This window comes from Entelurus aequoreus, linkage group LG09 (genome assembly GCF_033978785.1).
Source record: "Entelurus aequoreus isolate RoL-2023_Sb linkage group LG09, RoL_Eaeq_v1.1, whole genome shotgun sequence".
In the NCBI taxonomy this organism is placed as follows: domain Eukaryota; kingdom Metazoa; phylum Chordata; class Actinopteri; order Syngnathiformes; family Syngnathidae; genus Entelurus; species Entelurus aequoreus.
In genome coordinates, this window is record NC_084739.1 from 6,434,490 (window position 1) to 6,449,436 (window position 14,947).

General features: G+C 35.0%; 1 protein-coding gene across 1 annotated transcript in view; it reads left to right on the top strand.

Moving 5' to 3' along the window:
* Positions 1 to 14,947, top strand: part of LOC133657833 (calcium-activated potassium channel subunit alpha-1a-like) — a 217,402-nt gene that overhangs the window by 25,474 nt on the left and 176,981 nt on the right. Inside the window, exon 2 of the mRNA XM_062059616.1 lies at positions 2,785 to 2,796. Within this exon, the coding sequence (XP_061915600.1) occupies positions 2,785 to 2,796 (12 nt within the window). The remainder of the gene's footprint in view (positions 1 to 2,784; positions 2,797 to 14,947) is intronic.

Genomic DNA, 14,947 nt, shown 5'->3' on the forward strand with positions numbered 1-14,947 from the left:
AAAGCAGTATTAGAGCCATAGTGAAAAGTACCGTATTTTCCGGACTATAAGGCACACTTAAAATCATTTTTTTCTCTCAAAACTCGACAGTGTGCCTTATAACCCGGTGCGCCTATAGTAAGGAATATATTTTGGTTGAGCATACCCACCTCAAAGCTATTTTATTTGGTACATGGTGTAATGATAAGTGTGACCGGTAGATGGCAGTCACACATAAGAGGTACGTGTAGACTGCAATATGACTCAAGTAAACAACACCAACATTTTATATGTTCCATCGAAAATGTAGAACATTATACACGGCACTCAAAAGGTCTGTTTTTCCAGTAAAATAATACTTAGATACATTTTGGGGGCTTGTCCGGTTGTATTGGTTTTTTTTTTTCATCATAAAATGTTTTAATACGACTTTGGTAAGCTATGAAGCCGCACCGCTTGATGGATTGTACTGTGCTTCAACATAGGAGTATTATTATGGTGTGTGTATAAGGTAAGACATATCTGGCGTTTTGTTTCGCAATGTTATGCAAAAGCAACTTTTCTTACCTTCTGGCACCTGCTGATGTGTATTTGGGATCTGCATAAGTCCTGAAAAATTGCACACATCCGCCTTTGTAGTCAACATTTTGGATTTATTTTTATTTTTATTTGTTTTACTTGTTTGCTCAAATCTCCTGATAAACTTCAGTCCTAAACAAAACTATAGAACATATGTATTTTTTTATTTATTTTATTTTTTTCCATTTGAAGGCCTTTTAATCAGATAATGTTGCAGGTTTGAATGAGTAAAATGACTCATGTTATGCGAAATTTGTACTGTAATTGATATCTGAAATTTCACAACTTGTGTAACAAATAATACTTTATTTCTATATTTTGTCTCATAAAAAATACAACTTAATTTCTATAATATTAGGTCTGTTTTTCTAGTAAAATAATACTAAGATAACTTTTGTGGGCCCGTCCGGTTGTATTGCTGTTTTTTTTTTCATCATAAAAGAATGGCTTAACATTAAATTTTAATTATCTTCAATTTTAATTAACTTCATTTTTATTTTTCTCAAATCTCTTGTTAAACTTCAGTCCTCATCCAAAATATCGAACTATATATATATATATATATATATATATATATATATATATATATATATATATATATATATATATATATATATATATATATATATATATATATATATATATATGTATATATATATATATATATATATATATATATATATATATATATATATATATATATATATATATATATATATATAGTATATATATATGTATATATATATATATATATATATGTATATATATATATATATATATATATATATATATATATATATATATATATATATATATATATACATATACATATATAGTATATATATATGTATATATATATATATATATATATATATATAAAATATATATTATATATATATATATATATATATATATATATATATATATATATGTATATATATATATATATATATATATATAATATATATTATATATATATATATATATACATATATATATATATATATATATATATATATATATATATATATATATATATATATATATATATATATATATATATATATATATATATATATATATATATATATATATATATATATATATTTATTTATTTTTTTTCCCTTTTGAAGGTCTTTTAATCAGATAATGTTACAGGTTTAAATAAGTAAAATAACTAATGTTATGCACATTTTTACTATCATTGATCACTGACATAATTTAATTTGATCAAAAGGCATTCAAAGGGTTAAAATAAAATAAAAACTTACGTGTTTGGTATATTTTATTAGGGCTGAATGAGCATTAAAAATATGAATCCAGAAGTGTTTTTATTCCCACCTATGAACATTTTGACACATGAAAAACACTCTTAAGAAAGATCACATATAATGTTAGCCAAAATACAGCAAAAAATTACTGAAAGGACGAAAAGTTCAGCTTCTTTCCCCTGAGTGGTAAATATTAAGTACACATCAATACATTCACACCGGCTTCTCAGGATGGTCCTTCTTACTCTGCATATATGTAATCTGAAAGAACTTGGGTTTGACCAGTGACTTTAATTCCCCTGAGAGGGAATACTGGTCAGACGCAACAATTTGGGGGCTCGTCCGGGAGGGTCTAACATTCAAACAGAAAGAGACAACTCCTTGAATACGCAAACAGCCCCCACCCTCTCCAGAAAGGAACACAGTCTCATTGTTCTACTACAGATAAGATATAAGGGAGTACTCCAACTCCTACATTGCAAGCCTTCAAGGCAACACACACAGTTTACTTTGCGGACATAAAATGAAAAAATAGAAAGAGTACAAATGGAATAACACTAGCTGCTTTAAACACGACTATGAATAAAGAAAGAACTCTTAAACATATATGCATTCAAATACATTTGGCAATATATTGTATTTCACGCCAAATTCCAACATGGTTCCTGTAATATTTCAACTTGTACTGTAGCATTATTTGTTTTTCAGTGTGGCTCTAATCCTCCTTTGTACAATCCTACTCCCGCTCCCCCGTGTCAAAGATAACCCCAATGTTTCACCCCACTGGGGTCTTTAAGTTTACTTTAGCGTCAAACTCAAACTGAGTTCTTTGAGGCCTCAACTTTAACTCCCGATAAAGCATCCAAACGTCGGGAAAGCGTTGGTTGTTCTTCTCCATTTCCTTTGATGTGGATGATAACTGTTTGATTTGAGATTTTGTTCTTGTTGTTTGCAGAAGCCGAAAGCGGTACGCCCTCTTCCCTATCTTACTTCCAAAGTTGCGCTCCAATCGCCACTACTTTAACGCTTCTGACTTTGGGAGTCTCCCCAGCCCCCCAAACGCTATCTCACACACTCCTAACTCTTGTCTTTGATATCTTTCTGGTGTCCCCTTGTGCTCAATGCACTAACTTCTTTGCAGGCAGAAAAAGCCAGCTAGCTCAATTTGGACGTGTTTGTAGGAGTCCTTGTCTTTGCTGTTGTCGCTGTACCAAGGCCAAACGCTCACCCTCTCCACATCTACCTTTGATTTTGTCCTCTTATGCCAGCCCTTCGCTTCGTCGAGTCCTCTCACTCTTTCAGTTCCCTTTTCCTCAGTTGTGACCTAACTTGTTACCTTTGTTTTGGTTCAAATCCGATGACTTGACGGCCGTCCGATCTGTGCCTTCGTGGTTGGCGCTAGCACACGCAAATAGGGATAGGATAGGTTAGGTCTTTGTCATTGCAACAAGTACAACGGAACTATGTTTTCAGCACAAACCCGTTCAAGATTAGACAAACAAACAGAACAGGTACGCTGATGGGTCGCCACGAGGCGCCCCGTAAAAGGTGGGAAAAAGGTAAAACGCTGGGGAAGATGATGAGTAAAAAAAAGTACAATCTAGACTGGGCTCCTAAGGGGGCCTAGTCTGGAGTGGGAAAAAACCTCCATGCCATGCACACATAAACATGTTACATTTAATCACGACAACTCGCAACAGGGGTGGGGGGAATTGGGGCCCTGGAGGTCGACTGCTGCTGTGAAGCGCTGCCAGCCGTCCATCACCCCGAAGGGGAATCAAGCTGTGGCGAAGGCGTGGGGTGGGGGAGGGGGGGGGGGGGTATGTGTGTATATGCCCATTGTCTTGGGTGTGTTGATGCAGTTTCCATAGGCCTGGGGCCGTTCTGCATGCAAGCAAAGTTCGACTCCAGGTGTCGTTGAGGAGGGAGGGAGGTCAAAAGGGTCCATCATTGAGGTGTCCTCGGGGGATGTTTTCAGAACAGCCTGCTCCTGCGTCAAGGCCATTCGAGGGAGTCAAATCGTAGATTAGGATTTTTGTTTTTCCGCGAGCAGACATTACAATGGCTTGTCAGTTCTATTCGTCCATGCTGGCCCTCATGTCCAATTTTTCCCCTTTCAACCAGCTTTTCCATGATGTGATCCATCTTGCGATTCAGTTCAGATTTTGTCAATTGAGTCGAGAGTCCAGCTGAGCATTTCCATGTCTGATGTTTAGATTTGGAGGACAGCGCAAAGAAAGAGGCTTCAAAAAAGTGTAGACAAGACAAAACAAAGAGAGCACGCAGGGAGAAGAAGGGAGCGGAAAAAAATGCGACCGCCCTCACCAGAGGAAAGACAGAAAAAATAAAAAAAATAAAAAAATAATAATAATAAAAAAAATTGATGTCTTCAGATGTGCTGCCGATAAAACTGATAACCTTCTTCTTCTACATTCTGGACCTGCAATAAGTCGACTCATTCCCCACCATCAGCGGTCATATAACACCAAACAGCGTAGTCTTGTCCCTTAGCGCCAATTCTCGCTTCTTAGGGTGCGTTCACACTTGTCGTGTTTGGTCCGGTTAGAAGGAACTCCGGTAGGTTTGCTCTGCAGTGTTTCCCATACATACCTTTTTCTGTGGCGGCCCACCGCAAATAAATTCGGACCACCACAGAAAAAAAAATGCGCTGCTAGTTTTTTTGCAAATACTTTACACTGGAACTGTGTGTAGCTTGTCATTCCAACTCTGTACTAGGTACGAGTACCGGTATTACTATAGTACCCGCGATACTAATGAATAATATTCGGTACTATACCGCATCTAAAAAGTACCGGTCCCCAACCCCCTGGCCCCCCTCGTCGTCGTCACGTCGTGACATTGCTGGTTTACGAGCAGACGAGCATGTTCGGTAGCGCCCTTAATTTTGAAAAGTATGGAAATACATGTTGGTACCAACATGGTAGACTACTGCAACTCACTTCTTGTCGGGATCCCCAGCAAGAACATCCAGAAGCTGCAATACATACAGAATAGTGCTGCTAGGATCCTGATGAGAGTGCGGAAATACGACCATATCACACCAACTCTCAAATCCCTTCACTGGCTTCCTGTTCCAATCAGGGTTGAATACAAAGTCTCCCTACTAACCCACCAGTGCCTCCATGGAAATGCCCTCCTCTACCTCAAAGAACTACCCACACCCCAAATCCTCCACACGACACCTCCGCTCCGGGCAGGCTAACCTCCTCCAACCTCCGGGGACAAAGCTCCGCCGCTCCCATTCTTTGGAACGCTCTCCCTGACCACCTGAGGGCACCACAGACTGTGGATGCTTTTAAAAAAGGCTTAAAAACCCTTCTTTTTAAAAAGCCTCTTTTTAAAAAAAAAATATATATGCATACTAGTTTTAGCTATTTGGCTGTTCTAGTTTTTATTTTTATTTATTTTTTATTATCAGTTTTAGTTTTTAATACACTGTAGCACTTTGAGGTTGTTTACTCAAAGTAAAGTGCTTTTTACAAATAAAATCTATTAATATTATTATTATTATTATCAATACCAAAATATTGGTATCGGGACAACCCTGTGGATGCTTTTAAAAAAGGCTTAAAAACCCGTCTTTTTAAAAAAGCCTCTTTTTAAAAAAAAAAAATATGCATACTAGTTTTAGCTATTTGGCTGTTTTAGTTTTTATTTTTATTTATTTTTTATTATCCTTTTATTTTTATTTTTCAATCCACTGTAGCACTTTGAGGTTGTTAAGTGATTTTTACAAATAAAATCTAATATTATTATTATTATTATCAATACCAAAATATTGGTATCGGGACAACCCTGTGGATGATTTTAAAAAAGGCTTAAAAACCCTTCTTTTTTTTTTTAGATATATGCATACTAGTTTTAGCTATTTGGCTGTTCTAGTTTTTATTTTTATTTATTCTTTATTATCCTTTTATTTTTATTTTTATTTTTTAATACACTGTAGCACTTTGAGGTTGTTTACTCAATGTAAAGTGCTTTTTACAAATAAAATCTATTAATATTATTATTATTATTATCAATACCAAAATATTGGTATCCGGACAACCCTGTAGATGCTTTTAAAAAAGGCTTAAAAACCCGTCTTTTTAAAAAAGCCTCTTTTTTTAAAAAAAAAAATACATGCATACTAGTTTTAGCTATTTGGCTGTTTTAGTTTTTATTTTTATTGATTTTTTATTATCCTTTTATTTTTATTTTTCAATACACTGTAGCACTTTGAGGTTGTTAAGTGATTTTTACAAATATAATCTATTATTATTATTATTATTACCAATACCAAAATATTGGTATCGGGACAACCCTGTGGATGCTTTTAAAAAAGGCTTAAAAACCCTTCTTTTTAAAAATGCCTTTTTTTTTTTTTTTTTTTTTAGATATATGCATACTAGTTTTAGCTATTTGGCTGTTCTAGTTTTTATTTTTATTTATTTTTTATTATCCTTTTATTTTTAGTTTTTAATACACTGTAGCACTTTGAGGTTGTTTACTCAATGTAAAGTGCTTTTTACAAATAAAATCTATTAATATTATTATTATTATTATCAATACCAAAATATTGGTATCGGGACAACCCTGTGGATGCTTTTAAAAAAGGCTTAAAAACCCTTCTTTTTAAAAAAGCCTTTTTTTTTTTTTTCTTCAGATATACAGCATACTAGTTTTAGCTATTTGGCTGTTCTAGTTTTTATTTTTATTTATATTTTATTATCCTTTTATTTTTAGTTTTAGTTTTTAACACACTGTAGCACTTTGAGGTTGTTTACTCAATGTAAAGTGCTTTTTACAAATAAAATCTATTAATGTTATTATTATTATTATCAATACTAAAATATTGGTATCGGGACAACCCTGTGGATGCTTTTAAAAAAGGCTTAAAAACCCTTCTTTTTAAAAAAGCCTTTTTTTTTTTTTTTTAGATATATGCATACTAGTTTTAGCTATTTGGTTGTTCTAGTTTTTATTTTTATTTATTCTTTATTATCCTTTTATTTTTATTTTTAGTTTTTAATACACTGTAGCACTTTGAGGTTGTTTACTCAATGTAAAGTGCTTTTTACAAATAAAATCTATTAATATTATTATTATTATTATCAATACCAACATATTGGTATCGGGACAACCCTGTGGATACTTTTAAAAAAGGCTTAAAAACCCTTCTTTTTAAAAAAGCCTGTTTTTTTTTTTTTTAGATATATGCATACTAGTTTTAGCTATTTGGCTGTTTTAGTTTTTATTTTTATTGATTTTTTATTATCCTTTTATTTTTATTTTTCAATACACTGTAGCACTTTGAGGTTGTTAAGTGATTTTTACAAGTGATTTTTACAAATAAAATCTATTATTATTATTATTATTACCAATACCAAAATATTGGTATCGGGACAACCCTAATTTGTCGAATACAAACCAAGAAAAATCCATAAATTAGCTGCGCCGTTTTATAATCCGCAGGTCGCAAAGCGTTGGAAAAAGGTCCGAAAAAACACGGTACATTCCAGTCCTATGGGAAACACTGTAATCTGTGCGTGTGACAATGCTCTTTAAAAGTACGTATTTAAAACTTTTTGTGAAATAAATAGTACAATATTAATATAACCCCGCAGTAGGTACTTTTGGTCAGACTATTTGAGTTATGTCACTCCATCTCACGCCTTTGGTCACATGACGCAAACACCAGTGTGAACGCTCAGCGAAACAAAGTGCAAACCAACTTTTTTTTATATATATTTGGTCCAAACCGGGGGTCTGAACCACAAGTGTGAACGCGGCAAAAACAAAACAAAAGGCATGGAAATTTTGGATAGCTTTAACTGTATCCACATTTAAAACCACACCCATCCCCCACCCCAAACATTCTCCATTCCATCACTTGCTGTGCATGTATGTGTGTGTGTGTGTGTTTGTTTTGTGTGTGCAATCAAACGGGAGAAAGGACCAAATATGTGTGTGTGTACGTGCTTGTCCCAGTCCACGCCCACGTGTGTGTCTCTCCAGTAGATGTCAGCTCACTTCCTGTCAGTTTGGTGTTTGAGAAACAATCCAACTGCACAGAAGTTACTGCAACCGTCTGCATCTACGCACCTGTCCCTTTACCTGTCCTTCTTTTCTGTCCACTCACGCTGTTGTGCTTTTTCTGCATGACAACCTTCACACACACCGAAGTCCGGCCTTGTTGCTCACAATATGAGATGCTCTCCATGAAGTCCACGTCTGGAACATCTCACATCGGGGCAGCAACGTTGTAACGTGGAACTGTCGTTGATTTTTTTAATCTCTTTTGGATTTATGAGCATGCCCGTTTTCTCTATGGGGGCTATTCAATCTGAGTGTTTTTTTGTTTATAATTCATTTATTGTGTGAATGCTCCAATGCATTCATACATATGGTTTTCTACACCAAAATTCATCTATTTATTATTATTATTCAACTTCTTCTTCTTCTCCAGATTTTGGCGCGCTCTACCTTCCACATTTTTCACCCGATTCAAACCCTTCCAACTTCAAACTGTTCAGCCTATTCGGGAATCGTGGGCTTTTCCTTGAAAAATTCAAAAAAATTCCCAGATTTCCCAGAATTCCAGGTTTCCCGGGACATTTTTCCCCTTCAAAATGAATTGGCCATTTTTCAAACTTACACCATTTCCACATTTTTCAACCAATTCATACCATTCCACCTTCAACACATTACACCAACCTGTAAATTTAAACACATTTTTTTCCAAGTTTAAAAAAATTCCTGGATTTTCCAGAATTCCCGGTTTTCCGAAGCCCTATTTCCACCCTTTTTTCTGGCGACTACTCCTACCACATTTTTCAACACACTTCAACCGTTCCACCGTCAAAACATTCCTCTTAATTAGGACAACAAATTACAAAAAAAATGTAACTAAAAAAATTCCCGAAATTCCATAATACCATTTCCCAATTCAACATGTGACTTCTTAAACATTTCTTTACCGATTTGAAAAATTCCAACCCCAACCATTTCAACTCATTCAGACCATTCAAGCTTTTTACCATTTTCAAAAAAATTCCCGCTTTTCCCGAAATTCCCAACATTTTTGGAAAATTCCCATTGAAATGAATGCAACATTCTTCAAAGTACCACAATTCCCACATGTTTTAATCCGATTCAAACCGTTCCAACTTCAAACTGTTCAGCCTATTCGGGAATCGCGGGCTTTCCCTTGAAAAATCCAAAAATTCCCAGATTTCCCAGAATTCCAGGTTTTCCGGGACATTTTCCCCTTTCAAAATGAATTGGCTATTTTTCAAACTTCCACCATTTCCACATTTATCAACCAATTCATACCATTCCACCTTCAACACATTCCACCATCCTGGAAATTTAAACACATTTTTTTCCAAATTTAAAAAAATTCCTGGATTTTCCAGAATTCCCGGTTTTCCAAAGCCCTATTTCCACCCTTTTTTCTGGTGACTACTCCTACCACATTTTTCAACCCACTTAAACGGTTTCACCGTCAAAACATTCCTCTTAATTAGGACAAAATATTGGTTGTTTTTTTTAACTGGAAAAATCAATGGTTTTCCCGAAATTCCAGGAATTCGGTAATACCATTTCTCAATTCAACATGTGACTTCTTCAACATTTTATAGCGATTTAAAATATTCCCACACCAACCATTTCAACTCATTCAGACCATTCAAGCTTTTTACCATTTTCAAAAAAATTCCCGCTTTTCCCGAAATTCCCAACATTTTTGGAAAATTCCCATTGAAATGAATGCAACATTCTTCAAAGTTCCACAATTCCCACACGTTTTAATCCAAATTAACCGTTCCAACTTCAAACTGTTCAGCCTATTCGGGAATCGCGGGCTTTCCCTTGAAAAATCCAAAAATTCCCAGATTTCCCAGAATTCCAGGTTTTCCGGGACATTTTTCCCCTTTCAAAATGAATTGGCTATTTTTCAAACTTCCACCATTTCCACATTTTTCAACCAATTCATACCATTCCACCTTCAACACATTACACCAACCTGGAAATTTAAACACATTTTTTTCCAAGTTTAAAAAAATTCCTGGATTTTCCAGAATTCCCGGTTTTCCGAAGCCCTATTTCCACCCTTTTTTCTGGCGACTACTCCTACTACATTTTTCAACCCACTTCAACCGTTCCACAGTCAAAACATTCCTCTTAATTAGAACAAAAAAATGAATTGTTTTTTTGAACTGGAAAAATTCCAGAAATTCCAGGAATTCCATAACACCATTTCTCAATTCAACATGTTACTTCTTCAACATTTCTCTACCGATTTGAAATATTCCAACACCAACCATTTCAACTCATTCAGACCATTCAAGCTTTTTACCATTTTCAAAAAAATTCCCGCTTTTCCCGAAATTCCCAACATTTTTGGAAAATTCCCATTGAAATGAATGCAACATTCTTCAAAGTTCCACAATTCCCACATGTTTTAATCCGATTCAAACCGTTCCAACTTCAAACTGTTCAGCCTATTCAGAAATCGCGGGCTTTCCCTTGACAAATTCCAAAAATTCTCCAGATTTCCCAGAATTCCAGGTTTTCCGGGACATTTTTCCCATTGAAAATGAATTGGCCATTTTTCAAACTTCCACCATTTCCACATTTTTCAACCAATTCATACCATTCCACCTTCAACACATTCCACCATCCTGGAAATTTAAACACCATTTTTTTCAAGTTTAAAAAAATTCCTGTATTTTCCAGAATTCCTGGTTTTCAAAAGCCCTATTTCCACCCTTTTTTCTGGCGACTACTCCTCCCACATTTTTCAAGCCACTTCAATTGTTCCGTCGTCAAAACATTCCTCTTAATTAGGACAACAAATTAAGTGTTTTTTTTAACTGGAAAAATTCCCGAAATTCCAGGAATTCCTTAATACCATTTCTCAATTCAACATGTTACTTCTTCAACATTTCTCTACCGATTTGAAATATCCCAACACCAACCATTTCAACTCATTCAGACCATTCAAGCTTTTTACCATTTTCTAAAAAAAATTCCGCTTTTCCCGAAATCCCCAAATGTTTGGAAAATTCCCTCTGAAATGAATGCAACATTCTTCAAAGTTCCACAACTCCCACATTTTTTATCCGATTCAAACCATTCCAACTTCAAAATATTCACCCTGTTCAGGAATTTTATTCTACTTCAAGAATTAAAAAAAAATAATTCCAGGATTTCAGTTCAACTTCTGCATTGGAGCATTCACACACAATTCCCTCAGGAATTGCCTCATCTAGTTTTGACGTGATATTTGACTTGGTGAAACTTTGCACAGCCTGATGTTTAAGGATTCATTTGCTCCCTTGATATTTGTATTTATTAATACACCGTAACACTTGTCAGGGCCCAGAGGGAGGACACACTTTCCCATTTTCCAACTATTTATAGAAGATTATGAATTTAATACATACAAAAAGATTTATTACAAATTAAACACATGTTAGTCTTTCATCTGGGCTCCTGTTGTGGAGGACCTTTAAGGTCTTTTGTGTGTGTTTTTTTTGGGGGGTTTCATAATCACATCATTGATGACTGTTGCCCACAGGTAACCATTAATGACCCGTGTGTGTGTGTGTGTGTGTGTGTGTGTGTGTGTGTGTGTGTGTGTGTGTGTGTGTGTGTGTGTGTGTGTGTGTGTGTGTGTGTGTATGTGTGTGTGTGTGAACCTTCAAATAGGTGTGATGTTTTCTCTTTGTGTCTAATTAATGGGGAATGATACAGCCATTTATTCACAAGAGCATCATAATAGTATTATTATTATCATATTATCATAATTGTACGACTCACAGTTGAATCAATAATCTACTCTTAAAAAAGGTCAACAAAAATAATCAACATTTAAATTAGTTTCCATTGTAATACAGCCAAGTCAAGAAAGCCCATTCCCTGGCATCCCACTGTCAAACATGGACCAACCTAATGTATAGAATTTACTGTCCATTCTCTGTATTGCATTCGTGTCTTAAGTGATCTTGTGTAATTTGTAAATAAAAACAGAATACAATAATTTGCAAATACTTTTCAACTTATCTTCAATTGAATAGACTGCAAAGACAAGATATTTAATGTTCAAACTGAGAAATATCTTTTTTTTGTTGTTGCAAATAATCATTAACTTAGAATTTAATGGCAGCAACATACTGCAAAAAAGTTGTCACAGAGGTACCACATAGGTTGCTGAAATAAGCAGGGGCGTCCATTGGATGGCAACATATGTTGCTCCAAAACCTGTATGTACCTTTCAGCATTAATGGTGCCTTCACAGATGTGTAAGTTACCCATGTCTTGGGCACTAATACACCCCAATACCATCACACATGCTGGCTTTTGAGCTTTGCGCCTAGAACAGTCCGGATGGTTCTATTCCTCTTTGTTCCGGAGGACACGACGTCCACAATTTCCAAGAACAATTTGAAATGTGGACTCGTCAGACTACAGAACACTTTTCCACTTCGCATCAGTCCATCTTAGATGAACAGCGAAGCCGGCGGCATTTCTGGGTGTTGTTGATAAATGGCTTTCGCTTTGCATAGTAGAGTTTTAACTTGCACTTACAGATGTAGTAACCGACTGTAGTTACTGACAGTGGTTTTCTGAAGTGTTCCTGAGCCCATGTGGTGATGTCCTTTACACACTGATGTCGGTTTTTGATGCAGGACCGCCTAAGGGATCGAAGGTCCATAATATCATCAGTGATTTCTCCAGATTCTCCGAACCTTTTGATGATATTACGGAGCGTAGATGGTGAAATCCCTAAATTCCTTGCAGTAGCTGGTTGAGAAATGTTGTTCTTAAACAATTTGCTCACGCATTTGTTGACAAAGTGGTGACCCTCGACCCATTCTTGTTTGTGAACGACTAAGCATTTCCCGGAAGCTGCTTTTATACCCAATCATGGCACCCACCTGTTCCCAATTTGCCTGTTCACCTGTGGGATGTTCCAAATAAGTGTTTAATGAGCATTCCTCAACTTTCTCAGTCTTTTTTGCCACTTGTGCCAGCTTTTTTGCAACACATTGCAGGCATTAAATTCCAAATGAGCTAATATTTGCAAAAAATAACAACGTTTACCAGTTTGAACGTTAAATATCTTGTCTTTGCAGTCTATTCAATTGAATATAAGTTGAAAAGGATTTGCAAATCATTATATTCTGTTTTTATTTACCATTTACACAACGTGACAACTTCACTGGTTTTGGGTTTTGTACTTTACAATAGAAAAATATCCAACATTTATATAAACATTAGGGGTGCTAAAAAAAATGTATTCCTGATTCTTAATTAGGATTTTAAAAAGTCTTTTAAAAAAACAAAAAATAAAGGCTTTTTCAGGCCATATTTGCATTTATTATTATCATACATCTACAGCCAAGACTATCTTTTGTAACCTGTTTTGAAAAATTTTAATTCATACCAAAGAATATATTGCGAGAATCGATTCTGAATGGAATTGTAACGAGAGATGTCCGATAATATCGGACTGCTGATATTATCGGCTGATAAATGCTTTAAAATGTGATATCGGAAATTATCGGTATCGGTTTCAAAAAGTAAAATGTATGATTTTTTAGAATGCCAGTAAACCTTAAAGGCACTGCCTTTGCGTGCCGGCCCAATCACATAATATCTACGGCTTTTCACACACATACAAGTGAATGCAAGGCATACTTGGTCAACAGCCATACAGGCCACACTGAGGGTGGGCCGTATAAACAACTTTAACACTGTCACAAATATGCGCCACACTGTAAACCCACACCAAACAAGAATGACAAACACATTTTCGGGAGAACATCCGCACCGTAACACAACATAAACACAACAGAACAAATACCCAGAACCCCTTGCAGCACTAACTCTTCAAGGAGAGCATGTCCCAAATTCCAAGCTGCGGTTTTGAGGCATGTTAAAAAAAAAATAACGCACTTTGTGACTTCAATAATAAATATGGCAGTGCCATGTTGGCACTTTTTTTTCCCATAACTTGAGTTGATTTATTTTTGGAAAACCTTGTTACATTGTTAAAAATTAGTAGATATGTCCGATAATATCGGCCGGTCGATATTATCGGCCGATAAATGCTTTGAAATGTAATATCGGAAATTATCGGTATCGGTTTTTTTATTATCAGTATCGTTGTTTTTTTTTTTTTTTTTTTTTTTTTTTTTGTTTTTTTAAATTAAATCCACATAAAAAACACAAGATACACTTACAATTAGTGCACCAACCCAAAAAACCTCCCTCCCCCATTTACACTCATTCACACAAAAGGGTTGTTTCCTTCTGTTATTAATATTCTGCTTCCTACATTATATATCAATATATATCAATACAGTCTGCAAGGGATACAGTCCGTAAGCACACATGATTGTGCGTGCTGCTGGTCCACTAATAGTACTAACCTTTAACAGTTAATTTGATTAATTTTCATTAATTACTAGTTTCTATGTAACTGATTTTATATTGTTTTAATTTCTTTTTTATTCAAGAAAATGTTTTTAATTTATTTATCTTATTTTATTTTATTAATTTAAAGGACCTTATCTTCACCATACCTGGTTGTCCAAATTAGGCATAATAATGTGTTAATTCCACGACTGTATATATCAGTATCGGTATCGGTTGATATCGGTATCGGTAATTAAAGGGTTGGGGAATATCGGATATCGGCAAAAAGCCATTATCGGACATCCCTAAAAATTAGGCATAATAATGTGTTAATTCCACTACTGTATATATCAGTATCGGTTGATATCGGAATCGGTAATTAAGAGTTGGACAATATCGGAATATCGGATATCGGCAAAAAAATCCATTATCGGACATCTCTAAGTTTAATGTACTATTTTAACAGTTAAAATGAAATGATTCATGTTTAAAAAAACAATTGTTTAAAAAACAAGCATATTTTTATATCACTATGATTCATTATGTATAAAAAAATGGACATCTATCCAAAGAGTATGTTTGCCCTGTGAATAAGTTGCGTGTACCATTCCTCTTGATTGGCATGTGTCGTGCATGTCTTTATCCCCACATTGATGAGCCTCTTTTTCTCTTCTGCCTCTTGAATTGTCCTC